The sequence below is a fragment of the Ursus arctos genome, unplaced genomic scaffold (genome assembly GCF_023065955.2).
Source record: "Ursus arctos isolate Adak ecotype North America unplaced genomic scaffold, UrsArc2.0 scaffold_2, whole genome shotgun sequence".
NCBI classification, from domain to species: Eukaryota; Metazoa; Chordata; class Mammalia; order Carnivora; family Ursidae; genus Ursus; species Ursus arctos.
The window spans coordinates 34,660,859-34,681,275 of record NW_026622874.1 but is presented as its reverse complement, the minus strand read 5'-3'; the positions used below and the strand labels follow the sequence as shown (position 1 = coordinate 34,681,275).

Below are 20,417 nucleotides of genomic sequence, written 5' to 3'. Positions count from 1 at the left end.
TCTAAAGAGGAGTAAGTTTCAGAGATTCACTATATAACATAGTGTCTATAGTTAACAGTTATCTTATTGTGTATTTAAAATTTGTTAAGAGGGTATATCTCATGTTGGTGTTCTTAGCACAACCAAAAACACAAAGGGATGTGAGGAAACTTTTGAAGGGGTTGGATACGTTTATTACCTTGATTGTGGTGATTATAGCAGAAGTGTATGCATATGTCCAAACTTACCATATTATCTACGTTAGTTATGTGCAGGGTTTTTTTTTTTTTTTTTAAGATTATTTATTTATTTATTTGACAGAGAGAGACAGCCAGCGAGAGAGGGAACACAAGCAGGGGGAGTAGGAGGGGAAGAGAGCCTGATGTGGGGCTCGATCCCAGGACTCCGGGATCACGCCCTGAGCTGAAGGCAGATGCTTAACGACTGAGCCACCCAGGCACCCCAGTTATGTGTAATTTTTTGATTACCAGTTACACTTTATACTAAAGCTTGGGGGGAAAGGAGAAGAAAAAAAAAGGAATCAGTTAGCAAAAAATTATCAACAGATGAAGCCTCAAAGATACTGTTGCTCTTTCTGAAGGAATACAAAAATACTTATTAGGTACAAATGATTACTATTCATTATTATGAATTTGTGATCCATTATAGGTCAAGAACACATCAGGTTCTCTCTTTATTTAGCAATGCTTATGCATCAAAATTGAGAGAACATGGACCCAGGAGAGCAGTGTATAATTTTAAATTAAGAGTTAAAGTAAACTGTTATTTCTTTTTTTTTTCTTTTACTGTTATTTCTGATAATACCACAGGCAGGATTCAGAGTAAACTTATATACTGAAACAACTTTAAATGCAGTATTTAGAAAACTTTTTGTGGCGGGGGAAAGGAGACAAAGTCCAGTGCTTACTTCCCAAGTTGAGAAGTGTATTAGGAGACCTTACTCCCACAAATCTGGGATGACTTAGTGTCAAAGTAAACAAGAAATAAGTTTGCTCCTTCCCTTAACTCATTTCCTGGTGATTGTACCTCTGAAGCACTGGTACTGAGTGGAGGGGAGGAAAAAGTGCTTCTGAGAAGTAAACACACCAGCATGTACAGGAATTTGAAGTCTGAATTAATAATTTCAGATTTGGTCTGACACAACTCAAGCCAAGTGTAAAGTGATCCTAAGTTGTTAGCACTGTCAGGCCCTAGGCAGAGGCAAACACACATCTTCTCTGGAGGAATCCAGGCACCAAAGTATTCTCCCCGCTATAATTCCGAAGAAAAATTTCACTGCTAGAAATTATTAAACATACAAGGAAACAAATCATGAATGAGAATTAGCGGAAACAGCAGACAAAAATTGACTTGCAAAGATGCAAAGACTTTAATTATTGAAATTATCAAAAATAGAACATAAAATAGTTATGCTTAAGGTGTTCAAAGAAATAGAAGATATGCTTTAAAAATGTTCAGGATATAAAAACATTCAAGAACTGGAACCAAATTTAAAATGTAGCAAATAGAATTCTGATAGGAAACATGTAATTGAAATGAAAGGAAAATTGATGGGTTTAACAGTAGATCAGATCTAACTGAAGAGAGATTTGCTAAACTGGAAGATATATCTGAAAAAGAAATTATCGAGAAGATATTGCAGAAAAATGAAAAAATAGAGAATATAAGAGAGGTTAATAGGCACGAAGGATGGAGTGGAAATGTCTAAAGCCATTCTAATCAATTCTAAAAGGAGAGGGCAGAAAATGGAGGAGAGGTAATAGTTGAAAGGATAATACCAGAACCAATAAAGTACACCACTTTATGAATTTAAGAAGTCCAACATATCCAAACTGAATAAATAAAAAGAAATCTACAGCCACACCATATATTCAGCTCTAAAGCATTAAATAATAAGGGAAATTTTTTTTTAAAGATTTTATTTATTTATTTGACAGAGAGAGAGATAGCCAGCAAGAGAGGGAACACAAGCAGGGGGAGTGGGAGAGGAGGAAGCAGCCTCCCAGCATAGGAGTCTGACGTGGGGCTTGATGCCAGAATGCTGGGATCACGCCCTGAGCCGAAGGTAGATGCTTAACGACTGAGCCACCCAGGCGCCCCTAATAAGGGAAATTTTTAAAAACAACAAGAGGGACAAAATAGATTACCTTCAAAGGAGCAATATACTGACAGCTGGGTTCACATCAGCAATCCAGAAGATACTGCCATATCTTCAGTGTGTTGAGAAAACATATCTAGAATCTTATGGCAACTAAAAGACATCCTCATCATAAGAGTGATATAAAAACATTTCCCTCCAAAAAACTGAGTTTGCCCCTTGTGCTGGCTTTATCGATGTGTCTGTTTGGTTAGGCTAACATCCGCAGTTACTTAATCAAATGCTCATCTTGGTGAAGGTATTTTTACATATATAATTAAAACTTTGAATCATTTGACTGTAGATAATCTGGGTAAGCCTGTCTGAATCTGTTGGAAGGCCTTAAACTCAGAACAGAGGTTTCCCTGGGAGAGAGAAGAAATTCTATGGTTGACAGCTTTGGCCTCTGCCTATGGATTCGGCCTGCTCATAATTTTTCTGCTGGATACTTCTATGAATTTCAGACTTGCTTAGCTAGCCCCCTAATCATGTAAACCAATTCCTTGTAGTAAATCTCGTGTGTGTGTGTGTGTGTGTGTGTGTGTGTGTGTGTATCAAATCTCCTACTGATTCTGCTTCTTGGTTGAATCATGACTACTACATCAACAGCAGAAAGAAATCCTTAAGGGAGTGCTCTAAGAAAGTACTTCAGGGAGAAAGAAAGTTTTCTCAGATCCAAGATGGAAGGTCTGAGATGCAAGAAGAGAGAACAAAATAAATGGTAAATATGTCAATTAAATTTAAGTAATACTAACTGTGTAACATAGGCAAGTTTTTTCCCACGTTAAAGAATGAAATAGTTCCAATTCAAATTCCAAAAAATTCCTGTTTTGATGATGGAAAAAGGGAGATACTCTTCAATTTGTTTTATACAGCTAAGATCATCTTGGTTCCAGATCCTAAAACAGTATGAGAAAAGAACATTATAGGTCAGCTTTGCTAAGGATCATAGATGCAAAAATTTAAACAAAATATTTACAACCAATTCTAGCAATATCTAAAAAGGATACTACTTTATGAGCAGGTTGCATTTATTCCAGAAATTAAAGGGCAGTTGTATATTGGGAATGTAATTCCCTACAGTAGCTGATTATAGGAGAAAAATCATTAGATCATCTCAAGAGATGCAGAAATTTTTCATAAAATTCATGGTAAAAACTAGAAAAAGATACTTTCAACAAACATCATACTTAATGTTGAAACACTGAAAATTTCCCTCTGAAAAAAATGTCATCTATTACCATTGAAATTCCTAACACATATAATTTAGCTTAAAAAAAAAAAGATTTTGAATGAAGGCACCAAACTGACTTTATTTTTATTACTTTGAGGAGCGAGACAAGTTTCTTAAGACATGAAGGAATAGCTTAATACATTTGACTTTATTGGAATTAAGAACTTTTGGTTATTATGAGGTGCCTGGGTGGCTCAGTTGGTTAAGCACCTGCCTTCAGTTCAGCTCATGATCCTGAGGTCCTGGGATCGAGCCCTGTATCAGTTGGGCTCCCTGCTCAGTGGGAAGCCTGCTTCTCCCTCGGCCTCTTCCTCTCCCCCTGACACTTGTGCTCCCTCTCTCTCTCAAAAAAAAAAAAAAAAAAAAAAAAAGGAACTTTTGGTTACTAAAAGACACCATATTTGTAATACATATAAACCACCCAGAGATTTAGAATCTAGAATTAAAATCAAGCCAAAAACAAAACAAAAAAACTCCTACATTCTGTAAGAAGCATATCCATCTAATAGAATTGTGCAAAAGACTTGGATTAGCATATGCAAATGAAGAAGCGTGAATAGCTAATAAAAGTATGAAAAGTACTCAACCTCATTTGTGGTCAGAGAACATAAAATTAAAAAAACACAATGAAGTATCACCTCATATTCACCAGATTGGCTGAATTTTAAAAACCTGAAAATCTCAAAATTTGGCAAAGGCATGGACCAAGGGACCAAGTTTTAACTGTTCAGGGGAGTGTATATTTGCACAAATTGTTTAGAAAACACTTTGGCACTAGCACTGAAAGTTAAACATGCAAATTTCTTATGGATTGCACTCTAAGTCGTCCACCAAAAATCATTTACTAACACTGCTCGTAAAAGCTAAATACTGGCAGTAATCTTAGATGTTCATCAGTATTACAATGAGCAAATGGTTATATTCATACAATAGAACATTATACAGCAGAGAAATAAGCTGCAGCAAAACTGAATATGAATGAATTAAATGAACAACAAATCACTGAAGAATTATGATGAGTCCTTCTATGTCATGTTAAACAGCAAGAAAAATTAAATAGCATATTATTTAGGGAAACATTTGTGTGGTAAAACTATAAAGGCAGGCAAGGAAAGGATAAGCTGCAGGGATTGTGGTCTTTTCTGTGGAGAGAGAAGGGTACTCAAGGAGGGACCTTCTAAGGAAGGGAATGTTCTGGTAGTTTGCTTTATTATTATTATTTAAACCTAATTATTTAAGTTACTATTATTTGAATTATTTAAGTCCTGTATAAAAACATATTGTTTATTGTTTCTAGATCAGCCTGTGATAGGCTGTTTTCATTGACATTTGACTTCTTAACCTCTTGAGGCCTCAGTTTCTGCATCTGTACGATGAGTTAGACTGACAGGTCACTAAGTTTGAGATACCTTTAGGCTCTAACATTCCATGATATTATGAAATAAACATAGCTTAGACAGATGATAGTAGGTTCCATTTGGATAAATTCCTCTTATAGATAATGGATTTGGAAGGATTCCCAGAAACAGCTTCTTAAATCCACAACCCTGACATCACCATGTTTCTTTAGCTAGCAGCTTTATGAAGATTTAAGCTATTATTTTTAGGGCTCTTACCTTTATCTCATATTATGCTAACACAATAAAGGAAATTATTTTCTTGTGTATATTATTTGTTATTAAGGCCACTGGAAGTAAAGTTTTTTCTGCTCATTTTATTAAACACTTTTCCTGGCTGAGGACCGTGACTGAGTTCATTGTGTTGATTCAAGAGTCTAGTCTAGAACTACAAACTTATGGGATCTCCATGAATATAGGCCCTCCTTTAGTTGGCAACTGAGATTTCTGTTAAGAAATGTATATAACAGCTAGGGAGTTCAAGTATAGATACAGATTCAAATTGGAAAAGCCTCTTTTATTATTCTTCCAAAACCTGTCATAAGCTGATCCAGATGTGTCTAGGAAGAATTTTTCCATCCAATAAAGTGTCCCTTGTGGTAGAAGACAACACATGTTTTTAAAAGAATGGGACTGTGGCTGTAGTACCCTACTGAAAAGCACAACATTTAATGAAGCCGTTTGTATTTTTCAGAACCATTCATGCATATCATGTATTCTGTACCACAGTATAGCTGTGTTTATTTTAAAATGAAAATATTTTAAATAAATTACTGGTTAGGTTGCCTTTTTCCTCCCTTCATCTTCAAGTAAAATTAAGTTTTCAGTTAAATACGCTATATTCATTGTTTGACTTTGAATTCCTGGTCTCACCGTCATGTGACCCTAATGGCATGCCTACCCCATTGCTAATAGCATTGGCTCTGGAATCCAACAGACCTGGATTTGTATCCTGACATACCACTGTCTCAGAGTAGCACACATTGTAAGGTGCTTGGTCTCTCTCTGGGGTTTAAATCCTTCCCGTTTCTTATACTAATGCAGTATCCAAATCTGAATATCTCTTCAAATACACCTTTCACATAGTAAGGTTTTGTATGTGCTGTACCATGAAATCAGTATTAATATGCTCTCTGTCATTCTTCCATAGCTTGTTCAAATGTCAGCCCTATCCAAATCAGTCTTCACCCTTACATCCGTTCTGTTCCCTTAGAGCTGTGTTCATACCTGTGTTATAGCATTTAGTCTATGTTACTATAATTTACCTCTTTGTTAATGTCTTCCTTCACCTCTCTAAAGCCTCCCTGATTTTCCTCCCGCTCACTAGGTCTGCACTCCTTTCTCTGTGCCTATCCGACTTTGAAAACCTTTTGTTTGCTTATTCACTTTAACAGTTATGTACTGAGTATTTGTTTTTTGTCAGGTAAGGCTACTTTAAGCACTTGAGATTCAGAGCTGTGTAGCATGTTTTCATGGAGTTATTTCTAGTGAAGGGAATGGGTTAACAAGCAACAAAGATAAGAAAAATATCAGGAAGTGATTAAGTTCAGAGGGTATGAGATATTGATTGGTTGGCTAATTTTAGACCAGAGGTTCAGAAAAGACATTACTGAAAAGGTGATACTTAAGCTTAAATCTAAGAAGGGAATTAGTTTTGGAAGGAACATCACTTCAAGTAGAGGGAATTGCTATTGCAAAGACCCTACAGGAGGGAAAGAACTTGGCATTTCCTAGCATCAGAACTAAATCAACCCTGGGCAAGAAAGAAAGTTGTATTTGATGAGGTGAGAAGAGCAGAAAGGGGACAAATCTTACTGGACTTTGAAAGCATTAGAGTTCCATTTTATTCTAAATGAAGTAGGATACCATTAAAAAACTTAAGCTGGGGTGTGGCTGGATCTGATTTGTACATACAGTTATTTATTATCCTCCATTCTACTTTTTTTTTTTTTCATTCTACTTTAAGGTTGTTCTTTCTGAAAAGCAAATCTTATATTTTTCCTATTGTATTTAGAATGAAGTTCAAACTCCTGGCATGGCACACAAATCCTTCATCTTCTGGCTTCTGTCTCTCTGATTTTTCTCTAATACTTCTCCAGATACCTTTGTGATAGCCATTCTGAATGATTTGCTGTTAGGTCTCTAGAAATAGTTTTATGTCTCTATGAACAGCCCACATTCAGGGGCATTCTACAATATGACTGAGCAGTACTCTTCAAAAGTGTCTAGATCACCAGAGGGAAGGTGAAAGACTAATGAACCACAAATGGAAAAGATTGGATTCGATCCTGGGATAAAACAAGACATTAGTAGAAAAACTGGTGTAACCTGAGAATATGTCTGTAGATTTTTAATAGTGCTGTATCTATGTTAATTTCTTGCTTTTGATGGGTGTACCAAAAAATAACTTGGATTATAATTAATGTTTATTAACAAATAGTAAAAACAGTAATTATGAAGAGATAAAAATAACATTTATTGAACATTGATTTATGAACTTGGATCGTAATCCAGGTTGATTTGTTTGGCTCTTTCTTGAGTTGTAGGCTCTGTAAAGACAAGGATTATTTTTTAAAGTGTTTTGTATCCTAATATTTAATACATGATAGACACTTAATATTGTCAAATAAATAAATCAAATAAAAACTCCTGAGGGACTCATAATAAGGAATAGGTATGAAAATGTCTTGACAATTTTGATAGAAGAGCTTATAAAATCGATTATAATGTAGCTCACTTAGGGATGATCCAAAACTTGTAGGAGTCAAGTGTTACTGTGTTTTAGTTTGAGTGGTGTCTATAACTTAAACCTAGAGTCACATAATGGTGTAAGATATAGAGTGAAAATTCAGTGACATCCTGAGCATTCTTTATATTTTGTGCTATGATCCACTTTCTCTGACTTAATAAGATGTTGAATAAAAGGAGTGAGTCAAAAGCCATATGTCTTCTTTTTATGTTAGCTGGAGATTTTGGGAGATTTTAGAAAGCTTTTAACATAAATAATAAAATCCTATGAATTCTACACTATCCTATTAATCTCTTTTTAGAAGAAGCATGATAGTTACTTATGTATGGTATGTAATCTATAGGTAAGATCAACACATGCATTACTACATTAAAGATTCAACAGGTTTGGAGTACTAGGAAACATTTGATATATGAATCGTTAGGAGATGGTAATTGTATCAAGCACTGATTTTATAACATGAAAAAAAATAAAAATAAAATGTGACGTAAGGAATATCTGGAGACTTACTGGCAGAAGGAAGGAATGCATAAGGAGAGATAGCTTATCAGGACAAGGAATATAGACCTTTCAACATCCTTTGTTCACTTACTTTAATTAGTATTTTATTTTTTAAATGTTTTTAAAGATTTATTTGAGAGAAAGAGAGAGAGCGTGCGTGTGTGCCCATGCACAGAAGTGAGGGGGAGGCAGAGGGAGATGGAGAAGCAGACTTCGCAGGGAGTCCCCTGGGGCTCAATCCCAGGACTCTGGGGTCCTGACATGAGTTGAAGGCAGATGCTTAACTGACTGAGCCACCCAGGTGTCCCACTTCAATTAATATTTTAAACAGTGTTTCTCTGAGAGGGGTTTTAAACCGTCTGCATCATATTTATCTAAAAAGTCTGTTAAAAATGGATATTTTTGAGTTTTACCTTCAAAATTTCTGATTCAAGATGCCTGGATTAAAACCCAGGAATCTACATTATTAATTAAATACATAACAATATACACACTAAAGTTTTGGAAACATTCATCTAAGTATTCTTTATTCATTTTCTCAATTCTACAGTATAATTTGAGTGTCTACTTATGTATGATGCAGGTGTTCTGGATGCTGGGATATATTGGAGAACAAAGCAAAAAAGAATATCTGACTTCGTGACTTTTATTTCTAGTACGAAGGGGACAGATAATAGATAAAATATAAACTCTTCAAAGATGATAAGTACTATAGAAAAGTAAATAGAATGGGAAAGCGGGCTACCTGGGGATTAGGAAGGGATTTAAGATAGTATAGTCAGTGTGGATTTCACGGAATATGTGGCATTTGAGCAACTTCCTGTAGGGTGGTCAAAGGTAGAAGCAGAGAGGAAGATTTGGAAGGCTATTGCTATCTTGGTGAGAAGTGATAGCATTTAGGAACTGGCTTATAGAATATAGGATAACAGCTGGTCAGATTATGGATCCATTTTGAAGGTAAAGTCAGTGGATATTCTGAAAGATTTAGTATGAAGTGTGAGAGAAAGAAGAATCATAGATGTTTTCATGATTTCTTATCCAAGAAACTGGTAGGATGTAGCTGTCATTCTATTGAAATGGGGACGATTATGAGCCAGAAAGATTTTGGTAAGATGGAATGCTTAGAATTTGCAGAATTTTTCTTTAATGACTTCTGGGTTCCCCCTGCCCTTCAGTGAAATTATGAAGCAAGGTCATCAGCTGAGAGAAAATGGCGGAAGTGGTTGGATATTTAAGGAGGGAGAAGATGTGAAATAAATGGGAGAGTGAATGGACTAGAAAAAAAAAAAGAATTGTTTGGCATCATTCAGAGCACACTGGAGATGGTAGATTATGACTTTAAAGTGAGAGTAGTCTTCATGGTTGGCTGGGTTTTCTCTCAGCACCTGGAGCTTCCTACAGGCCTGCTGACTATATGCTTGCTTCTGTATCAGAGTATTATTTATGATGATGGCTCCCTTTTCCTGGAATTCTTTCTCCCATAAACTGTGTGGCCTACTTCCTCACTGCTTTCAAGGCTTGAGACTCAAATGTCATCTTCTTCATGATATCTGCCCTGACCACACTATTTAAAATTGGAAGTTCCTTGCCCAAATTCCTCAGTCTTCCTTATGCAATTCTCTTTTATTTTCCAACACTCATCACCTTCTAACACACTACATAATTTATTACATATTTTTTTCATGCTTTCACTTCCCTTCTCCCCCAAATGTTTAAGCATCATGAAGGGTTTTTGTTTCATCGTTGTTATTGAATTATAATTGACATGCAGTATTGTTATTAGTTTCAGGTATACAAGATAGAGATTTGATATTTTATACATTATGAATGATTATCACCATAGGTCTAGTCACCATCTGTCACCATACAAAGTTGTTACAATATTATTGACGATGTTCCCTGTGCTGTACTTTACATCCTTGTGACTTATTTATTTGATAACTAGAAGTTTGTACTTAATCCCCTTCTCTCTATTTCACCCATGCTCCTTTCCCTTTGGCAACCACCAGTTTGTTCTCTGTGTCTATGAGTCTATTTCTGTTTTGTTTTGTTTGTTCATTTGTTTTGTTTTTTTAGATTCTACGTATAAGTGAAATTCTACCACACTTGTTTTTCTCTGACTTATTTCACTTAGCATTATACCCTCTATGACTATTTATATTGTGGCAAATGGCCAGATTTCATATATTTTTTATGACTGAGTCATAAACACAATATATATATATATATATATATATATATATATATACACACACACACACACACACACACACACACACACACACCACATCCTCTTTATCCATTCATCTATCAGTGGACACTTAGGTTGCTCTCCTATCTTGGCTATTTTAAGTAATGCCGCAGTGAATGTAGGGATACATATATCTTTCTGAATTAGTGTTTTCATTTTCTTTGGATAAAGACCCAAAAGTAAAATTGCTGGGTAGTATGGTAGTTTTATTGTTAATTTTTTGGAGCAACCTCCATACTGTTAGTGGCTGCACCAAATTACATTCCCACCAACAGTACATGAGGATTTCCTTTTATCCACATCTTCACCAATACTTGTTATTTCTTTTTTTTTTTTTTTGAAAATAACTGTTTTGACAGTTTTGAGGTGTTATCTCGTTGTTTTGATTTGCATTTCCCTGATGATTTGTAATGTTGAACATCTTTTCATATGTCTGTTGTCCATCTGTATGTCTTCTTTGGAAAAATGTCTATTCAGGTCCTCTGCCTGTTTTTAAATTGGGTTATTTGCTTCTTTGTTATTGAGTTATATGAGGACTTTATGTAATTTGGATATCAACCGTTCATCTCTTACACCATTTGCAAGTTATCTTCTCCCATTCAGTAGGTTGCCTTTTCATTTTGCTGATAGTTTCCTTCACTGTGCCAAAGCTTCGTAGTTTGATAGAGTCTCATTTGTTTATTTTTGCTGTTATTGCCCTTGTCTGAGGAGACATACAGGTCTATCTCAAGAAACGGTAAAAGTCTCAAATAAACAGTCTAAATTTAAAGGAACTAGAAAAAGAACAAAGTTAGTAGAAGGAAGGAAATAATAAAGATCAGAGAGGAAATAAATGAAAATAGAGACTTGAAAAACAATAGGAAAGATCAATGAAACTAAGACGTAGTTCTCTGAAAACATAAATCAATAAACCTTTAGTTAGACTCATCAAGAAAAAAGAGAAAGAGCCCACAAAGGCTTGAATTTTTGTTCTATTCATTTCCGTATTTCAGGCATCTAGAAAACTACCTGGCATATGGTAAACATTCAATTAGATATTTACCAAATGATTGAATGAATTAATTCTTTGGTCTGATGGTCATAAAGTTTAACAGACTTGATTTTGTTGCAAATTATTTAAATACTATCTTCTGTTGATATATCCTGGAGGATACTCTTGTTCCATTAATGTTGTTTTAAGTTATTAGTTCTAATAATAAATCACACTGAATGGGCTTTTTATACTCTTCAAAGTGTTTTCCTGGTCATTATACTGTGGTAGTGTAATTTAGAATCCTTACAGTTTTATTTACCTAATATTTGAAATGGAATAACAATAACAGTTTATTTCTATTCCTTCATGTACTTAATTCTATTGATTTAGCTCTAAACTGAACTACCTCATTCCCATTTGTTATAGCAATCTGTGTTTATATATAGCAACTAACTGAATGCCTTGCATTTAGCAGGTGTCTATAAGTATCTGTTGACTTAATTTATTGTAACACTTTAGTGTAGTTTTCACTAACCTGTCAAGGTTTACTGAACATTTATAAGAAGGAATATTTAAATTAGACTACTTTTTTTTTTTTTTAGCCCAAAGCATTATATAGAAAGGAAATTTTAAGGACCTGTTATAAATTAATATATTTTAAAGGTAATTTTTTACTGTATTTACAGTTTTTCTTTAAATTGCTAAAGATTTCTGACTCATTAAAAATGTGTTTTTTCTCTAGCTCTCAAGCCTTTATTAGATTATATTTGTGCCAAGAAGAATTTCTAATCAGAGATAAATTTTGAGATATGTTAATTTTTCCTCCAGGCTGAAAAAGGAATAGGGGAGTCTCGATTTGTTTACTGTGTTGCTTCAGTGCCTCTGCTGCTTTCCTTCAGTAACAAGACTGTCATGTTAGCACAAAAAAACAGCACTCCATCTTCGCACTTCCCCAGCTTGATAAAGAATTGCACCACTGACCCTATCTCCCCAAGAATAGTGTTTTTCATGAAGTCTTTTAAAAAGTCAAAATCTTTAAAAATCATATGACTCTTATAATTTAATTATTGTCATCCTCAGAGTTTTGAGGGATTGATTGCAATTAAATATTTATATAACATATGTCTACACCACTAAAGACATTTAGAAGACTGATTAATAGCAAAACTTGTTTTGGATTTTTAGATTAAATGCCGGAAGTACACTGACTAGTGAGGAATTAAAGAACTGTGAGAAACATACAACTTATCTCTTAGAGGAAAGATACATAGTCTACTGGGCCATGCATTTAAGTTTACTCTGTGAAATCTGATCAGAACATATTCTTTATATTTATTTGTAAAGAAGCTTATCACTATGTCTATTCTTTATATTTTATTGTATTTTTAAAACATTTATATTGTATTTGAAAATTGATGTGGTGAATGTTTATTTTTATTCTTTAAATGGACTCAATTTCCTATTAAGATGGTTATTTGAAGATAAAATGCTTTGAAAAAACCTTAGCAATAACAATAAAAAAGAGTAGCAGGAAGTAGCTTTACTGCTTAAAAGCATTTCTCTTGTAACCTGTTAACACTACTTTAAGATTGTGTCATAAGGTTTAACAAAATTCAATTCTTGCAATTATTGATGATTTGGAGAGAATAATATTAATGATCTTGATAATTACATATATCCTTATTTGAATGAATTTTATTTATAATTTACAATAAAATTATGAAATTCATGCTATGAAATTATGTCTGAATTTTTTTGAAATTTCCAATTATGTTACTTATGTTTTGGTGTGATTATTTAATATGTTTAGTTCTAGGTTTTAATTTTCACTTTTGGGATGAAAAGCAAAATATTAAGATTTATGTAAAAAGTATCATCTTAATACAAACTCTTAAATTCCTTTAAAAATCTACTTGCAACCTAATGTTATATCTGTAGCACTTTCATTGTTATTAACAGTGTTACTTGTCATTACTTGCAATTCCAAATTAAGTCTTCCAAAACTTATGTCTTTCAATTACTTAAAGATGCGTGTTTACTAAATTATGTGGGTGACTCTTAATCAAGTGACAGGTTTCAGCCCATTATAAAGTCGTAGCTTTTCCAACAGATAATATTTTTTTAGTTCAAAATTATTTCTATGCAAAATAGCTAAGATGCTCTTATCTTTTTTACTTTTTTACTTACTGTGAAATCCTCCAGAGTTACTAGAATGGAGTGACCATGACCCAGCTCCACTTGGGAAAAAAGAAAAGAGGGGTTACTGGTTACTGAATCAAAAGTAGAAAAAGGAATTTAAAGAACTGTTACCTTAAGCATATTTTTCTCCCTTAATGCCACTTCTCAGCTTATCCCTGGGTATCTGTATTTGTGTGTATGTATATATAATATGTGTGTGTATGTGCACAAAATCCATCTTTTATTTTAAGAACAAACATTTTCATTAAGTATGCATGTAGATAAATGTCTGATTGTCACTGACAGGATTGTTTGCAAAGTCAGTTGATAACACGTGGCATTTTACCAAGTGATTAATTTTTATTGGCTCGATTCACTAGTTCAGTAACACAAAGTAGTTATTCATGCTCAAAAGTGCATAATCAGTAAATAGTTTTGGGATTTATCTCTTTTTAGACGTTGAACTATTCCACTCAAACTAAAATGGATGGATTATTTCTAGTAAACATAAAAATGAAAACCTTTTAAAAAGTCTTGTAGTCTTAATCTTTTAAAACAAATTAAGTCCTTTAAAAGGATGTCTTAGTTTGCTTCGTTTGTCAGTAATGTATTACTTTAAATTTATCATTTTACTTCACCTTATTTTTTCAAAATACTTAGTCCATCAAATTAGATCACTTTAGTTTGATTTATAATGTTATGTTGAAAATATATGAAAGTTAAATTTTGCAAGTATTTTAAACCACTTTATTTCCAAATTAACCATTTATCATATGTAGTAAAGATGCCAACATTATGTTATTACCTTTTATCTCAAGATACAATGACATGAATAATTCCACGTACACATCTTTCACATTGTTTCAGTATACTTCAGTCTTTCAGCAAACATTCATTTCAAACTATATGTTAGGCATTTGCCAGGTATTAAAGATACATACATGAGAAAGACAGTGATCCTACACTCAGGAAATTCATAAATTGACAAGAGATCGAAAAGGTGGTGGTGGGGGGAAAAGGTGGACTTTAGTATTTAACATTTATTCTCTGCCAGCAATCTAGTACTTCTTATTGTTTCAGTTAACCCTCACAAAACACTGTAAGGTGCTTATTATTTTTCCCATTTTATAGAAAGGGAAACAGACTCAGCAAGTTGCCCAAGATCATAAAGCTAATAAGTAGCAGAGATGTGATACGAGCCTTTTTTTTCTCCAAACTCCTGTTCATATTTGCTTATATTATTGGAAACTTGTTTATTCCAGGCATAATGGGGATATAAAAATGGGTAAACTATGGTCCGTACCCTCAAAAAGTTTTAATTTTAATGAAAGCAACTCACACTCTTAAAAAAGTCATGACTATACATCCTTTTAAGCTATGTCTGTTTAATTCGTCTAACCACATTTTGGGTCAAAATTATTCTGTGATAATATAAAGGTAGTTAAACCACGTTTTGAACAGGACTCTGTTGGTTTCATCTGTCTCTTTTTTACTTTTGGTCTGTAAGAGATTTCTGTCTCAAAGTCTTATAACTGATGTAACTTACTGCCATTAAATAATTGTTAAATTGCTGCCTGAGGAATACTGTATTACCCTATAGAACTTCTCTCAATTAGTTTTGTTCACTTAAATAGAAAACTTTTTTTTAAAACTAGGACAGAGTGAGAATTGTTTAAAAGTCAAGCTACTTTATTTTAATTTGGCTAAATTTAAATATTCCAGGGTAAAAAAATTATGGCCAGGAGTAATTCCATCATGAGAATGAACATTTCGTATTAATCTCCAGATCTTCAAGTCTACCTCTCAAACATCATTTAAGTCTTTCTTATGTTACCCTTTGTCTCTTCAGCAAGGGAGCTTAAAGAGACTTCACCTTCATTATGAGTGGAGAAATCTCAAAACATTTATAATATTTTTTATAATCCAAAAGATACAAATTTCAGATGCCACAGATAGACAAAATAGAAAGTAACCAAGTTGCCAGTAAATCATACATTCTTTTTCTTGTTAATGAAGTTAGAGTCTGTGCCATACATTTCTGCTTTAACTAAAGAGCTGTTATTTTACTGAACACCTGCTATTTTAATTGAGTTTTCTTGTTATGTATCTGTATATGTCTGTATATACATATATGTGTAATTTATATTTATATGAGTATCAGCTATTAATATTTTGCTACAAGTAAAATCAATTTTATGAAGAAAATGAAAATTAACTTTTGGATTAACTTTTTAATTTCAGTTTATTGATGGTCGCCTGGCAAAGCTAAATGCAGGAAGGGGTTTCTCTGATGTATTTGAAGAGGAAATCACTTCGGGTGGCTTTTGTGGAGGTAAAGACTAGTTCCAATATGATTACCCATTTTGTGAGTAACAATTGTCTTAATTTTTATACTTGTATCTGATATAATCTACTTCATAAACAACTATTTTCTCTTAAACATATAATGTCTTAGGTATGTTTTTCATCTTATAAGAGCTATGGTATTAACTTATTTTATTATTCAAGGTTTTAAGATGGACTGATGAGTTGGTAGTTGTTTGCGTAGGTAATCTCTTAATATTAGTAGAAATAAATGTCACAGAAATGCAGTTAGCTTGTATCTTCCTGTCTTTCATCCTGACTAGTATTCTCCGGGGGAAAAAAAAACCCACCATGATGGCTACTGCTAAGTAAGAATTAAAGAACTAGGATTATAGTTGAAATATTAGATTATAATATATTCTAAAAAAAGATTTGAATACCACAAGTACTTTTACATTTTAAGTAAGTGTATTGCTATACAAGTCTTTACCTTTTTTTTGCTTTGCAGAACACTGCAGCATGAGGAAAAGACTTTTCAGTTTACCATCCCATGTGCTTACACTTGTCACTGTAAAAAGTGCTCACTAAAAAAATGGAAGGCGTCGTATTATTTTGTATGTGTGAAACATAAGCTAGGTGGTATCTCATTTTTATTTAATATAATGCACTTTAATATAATTAAACAATTGCAGTGTTTGATATGTAAGTATTCAAACAACGTTACAATTATCTAGGCAGTTAATGACTTATGAACTGGTACTTTGTACATGATTACTCCGGTATATGGTCCTGACTCTGGCAGAGAATTTTGCTTCAGTCCTTGAAATGTCACATTCATTCATTCATCTGGTATTGTGCTAAGTGTTTACGTACTAGGCACTGTCCCAGATACAGGGTGAACTCAACACACAAAAATTTCTGTTGTGTTCATTTTCACCATGTATAATGGTAATTTTTTCTCTTTATCTGTAGGTTTAATTTGGGGAAAAGATGTCTTTAGTGTGTGTGAATAAATAGTTGCTACAATTGAGAATTAAAACATAAAAAGACAAATAGTAATAAGTACATATCTACAAATTTCCCCAAACTTAATTTAATTTTTAAATAAGATGTATTTTTGCACCACAGAAATAAAAAAAAAACCATTGAGATGATTTGTTCATTAAAATAGGTACAAATGAACTGAGCATTTATGGGTCTTCATCTGGCATAAGTGTAGCATTTCATTAAAAGCATTTAGCTTTGGGAAAAACTTAGTTTACTTGACTCAGCAAGTAAGCCAAGTGTGCAATCATTCAGCTCCTTGCTTTCCTCAGCTCGTGGGTAAAAATTTAGCTTCAATGGAACTTTTGTGTTAAAATAAGGCTTTTTTACTTTTCAACTCAGACAAGCAAAATATTGTCAGCTCATGGACAAATTGCTTGAGGCATCTATTCAGTATTTATATAACTGCTGTCTCATTATTTTTATGACCCGTGGGGCTAGAATCTTATATAGAATTGAAGATGACATCTTGTGACAGTAATGGGGTAGAACTATGATTGTCTTGTAGAGTTAAATTCTGTAATCTTAACCATTGGTCCAGATACCTCTGTTCTAGAATAGAGGATAGGTGGGTGGCTTTTCTGATGGGAGAGGGGTTGCTAAAATTTTTCATTAAAGGTCTTACAGTTTAAAAAGAATGGAATATTGATCACGAGTTGGCATCTAACTTAGAGACTGCTGGATTTGCAGTACAACTTCAGGCCAACCACTTTGTTGTTCTTTCTTAAAATGAAAAAAATTTTGAACGCTTATCTTAATTTGGTGGTGGTGGGGGCAATACTGATTCAAAAGGGAAGTATAGTTCAACAAGTATTAATTTCAGTATGTACAGCAAGAAAATATATTAAAAATTATGCCTGGCTATCAGGTGTTATTTTTTAATCATTGTATTTTAGGTTATTATTTTAGAGATACATAGAAATCATTCTTAGAAGAAAATAAAGCACAATTTATTCAGATTTGAAATAAAAATATGAATAATAAAAACTAGTAATGTTCTTATAAATGGGGATATATATATAAAAGAACATTATACATTTGTCATTTAGACTACATTTGTAAGAAAGAAGATGTCTATATCATGATATGAAACTATTTTTCAAAGAATTAAGTTATTGTAACTCATTTCTCTCATAGTTATAAAAAGAATAATTATAATTGTTCCTTCTTACTGAATATTAATATGTGGCAGAATCTCTTTTAAGAGCTCTGCAAATTTTATCTCATTTAATCCTCACAGCACCTATGAGGTATTTTGATTACCCATCCCCATTTTTATGAGGGCACTTATCTCAACAATTTGCTCAAGGTCACACAGCTAGTAGTGCTGGAGTCTGAATTCAACATGTATCTGCCTGGCTTCAAAGCTCTTGCTTTAATAACTGTAATATATTGCTTTCTTATGATAAGAAATCTTCTTAATTAGAAGACATTCAGTAAACAAGAACACCACCCAAGCCTTCTCTACTCCGAGTGGATAAAAGTAAAATTCCTGTCTTGTGATTAAATCTTGAAGATTTTTTACACATAAAACCCTAAGAAAGATCACTATAAGAAAAAAATCAACATTCACTAAAGCTGAGGAAAAAATTATATTCCTTTAAGCAAATATAATTAGGAAATTTTAGAGAAGTATCTAATTTCTCCCTTTTCTGTGTCATTGCAGTGGCAGTTTATATACTCTATTTGTTGCCAGTATGCATGGTGATGATAAAATGAATATGAGCATGAACTTTGTAATTATTGTGGCTCTGATAAGAATATACAGTGCAGGACAGTCATACATAGAAAATCTAGATTCACATTGAATCTAGAATCCATGTAGATTTCCAGAAACTGTTTCCTATCCTGTGAATCCCTGTGGTCAGGACTGTTAAAGAAATCCCTGTTAAGCCTGATTTTTTTCATGAGATCTTTGTAGAATATTCAACCCTAAGAGGAAAGTAATATCAGGAAGTATGTAAGGGGAAGAATATCCATAGAGGCTAAAAGGTAATTTAAAAGTGGACACTAGAACAAAGGATGCAGTTAGATAAACCACAAATATTGGTCTATGAAAAAACAGCTAAGGAATATTGAGTACTTAAGAACATGGAGTGGGGTTTGGTTTTTTTTTCTGCATATTTTTTTTCATGTAAAATAAGACTAGTTTTTTAAATCCACTTCCAGTTATCTAAACTTTAAAAAGGAGAAACATTTTCAGCTCGATTTTATATAGAAGCATATAGTTATTCTTCATTAGCATTTGTTTCTTCATTAGTTTCTGGATATAATCCGATCAGTCTTTTATTTATTTAATTCTTTCTTTTTTGTACTGACTGAGTCACCAAGGGAATTGGAAGAGTTGTGGTAGGTAGTCATCCGTTTTAGTGGCATTTTTCTGGCTTCACTGACCAATCTAGGTAAATTTATATGTTTTTTGAGAAGTAACTACAAATTACTGGAATTTAAACAAATATATTTGAGGAAGAAGTCTTTGCACAAGTGGGAAACCAAGATACTTTGTCCTTGAGTGTGAGAAAATCACTCATATATTTAATGAGAACAATGTTAGGAATTTTCTCAATAATGCTTATTTCCATAATCCGGTGACTTTAGTGGAAGGACTCAGATTTTTTTGGCATTCAGATTCATTTTTAAGAAGAAAAACAGCCTTTAAAAAATATTTTTAAAAACAATGTGCTTGCCTCATACATTTTGTGGAAATAGAAGCTTTCAATCTGAAAAGCACTACATTTAGAGAAACAAATATCTTTTAAAAAAATTTTTAACAGTAATCTACCTACATTGTACCACATGTTTCTCTGTCATCTCAAGCAGTTTATGTAGGGACCTCCTGTTTTCCCCTGTGCATATGATTCTGGATTATGATTGGGTGATTTTGTCAACTGTTTCTTCTCAAGGCATGTACTTTGAGCAGCCCCTTTTCATTTCTAATGTAATTAGTGTGAAGTGATACAGGGGAAATCTCTTTTATCGTATTTTAGTTAGCAGTCTTAAGAGGTAGAATTTTCAAAGTTGAAGGACTACTGAACCAAGGATTCAAATACCTAGATTCTTATTCTTTCTTACTTGCTATCTTTGTGACCTTGGGCAATTGGCGTGCCACCTCAGAACCTTCACTTTCCCCATTTGGCAAGTTACTGACAATAATAACTTATATTTTTGGTGTGTCTGTGATGTGCTAGGTACTGTACTAAGTAACATTGTAGCAGCCAGGTTAAAGACCTAGTCCCAAATCCCATAGTTTACAAGGATACAGTGGACTTGAACTCTCAGATCATGGACTCCAAAGCCCATGTCCTCTCATGGAACTGTACTGCCTAAGGCACTACCTGCTTTGCCTATTTTAGAGTACAAAAATACGACCCAAATAAGGGAATGTAGGTAAAAGCATTTTGTGACCTGTGAAGAGCTGAATATGAGCTATTTTTAGTCCTCACAACTCTTAAGACACTGACCTTTCTGCAACTGCTCTGAAGTTTTATGACACTAATTTTCTTTGTAGTTTAGAGGCTTAAAAATTATTTTCTGGATTGATAAGTGTTCTAGAATGCTAAAAAGTTATTATGTAGAATTCAGTGTTTCTCTTTCTACTTTCTTCCATTTATTTTGGGAAAAGAATGAAAATAAAGCACTTTCCAGAATA

General features: G+C 33.3%; 1 protein-coding gene across 3 annotated transcripts in view; it reads left to right on the top strand.

Annotated features, from left to right (window-relative positions):
• DENND1B (DENN domain containing 1B) overlaps nt 1–20,417 on the top strand; it is a 250,313-nt gene that overhangs the window by 189,516 nt on the left and 40,380 nt on the right. For all 3 annotated transcript variants that reach the window (XM_057314807.1, XM_026480715.4, XM_026480714.4), the window contains one exon: nt 15,662–15,752. In XM_057314807.1, the coding sequence (XP_057170790.1) occupies nt 15,662–15,752 (91 nt within the window). The remainder of the gene's footprint in view (nt 1–15,661; nt 15,753–20,417) is intronic.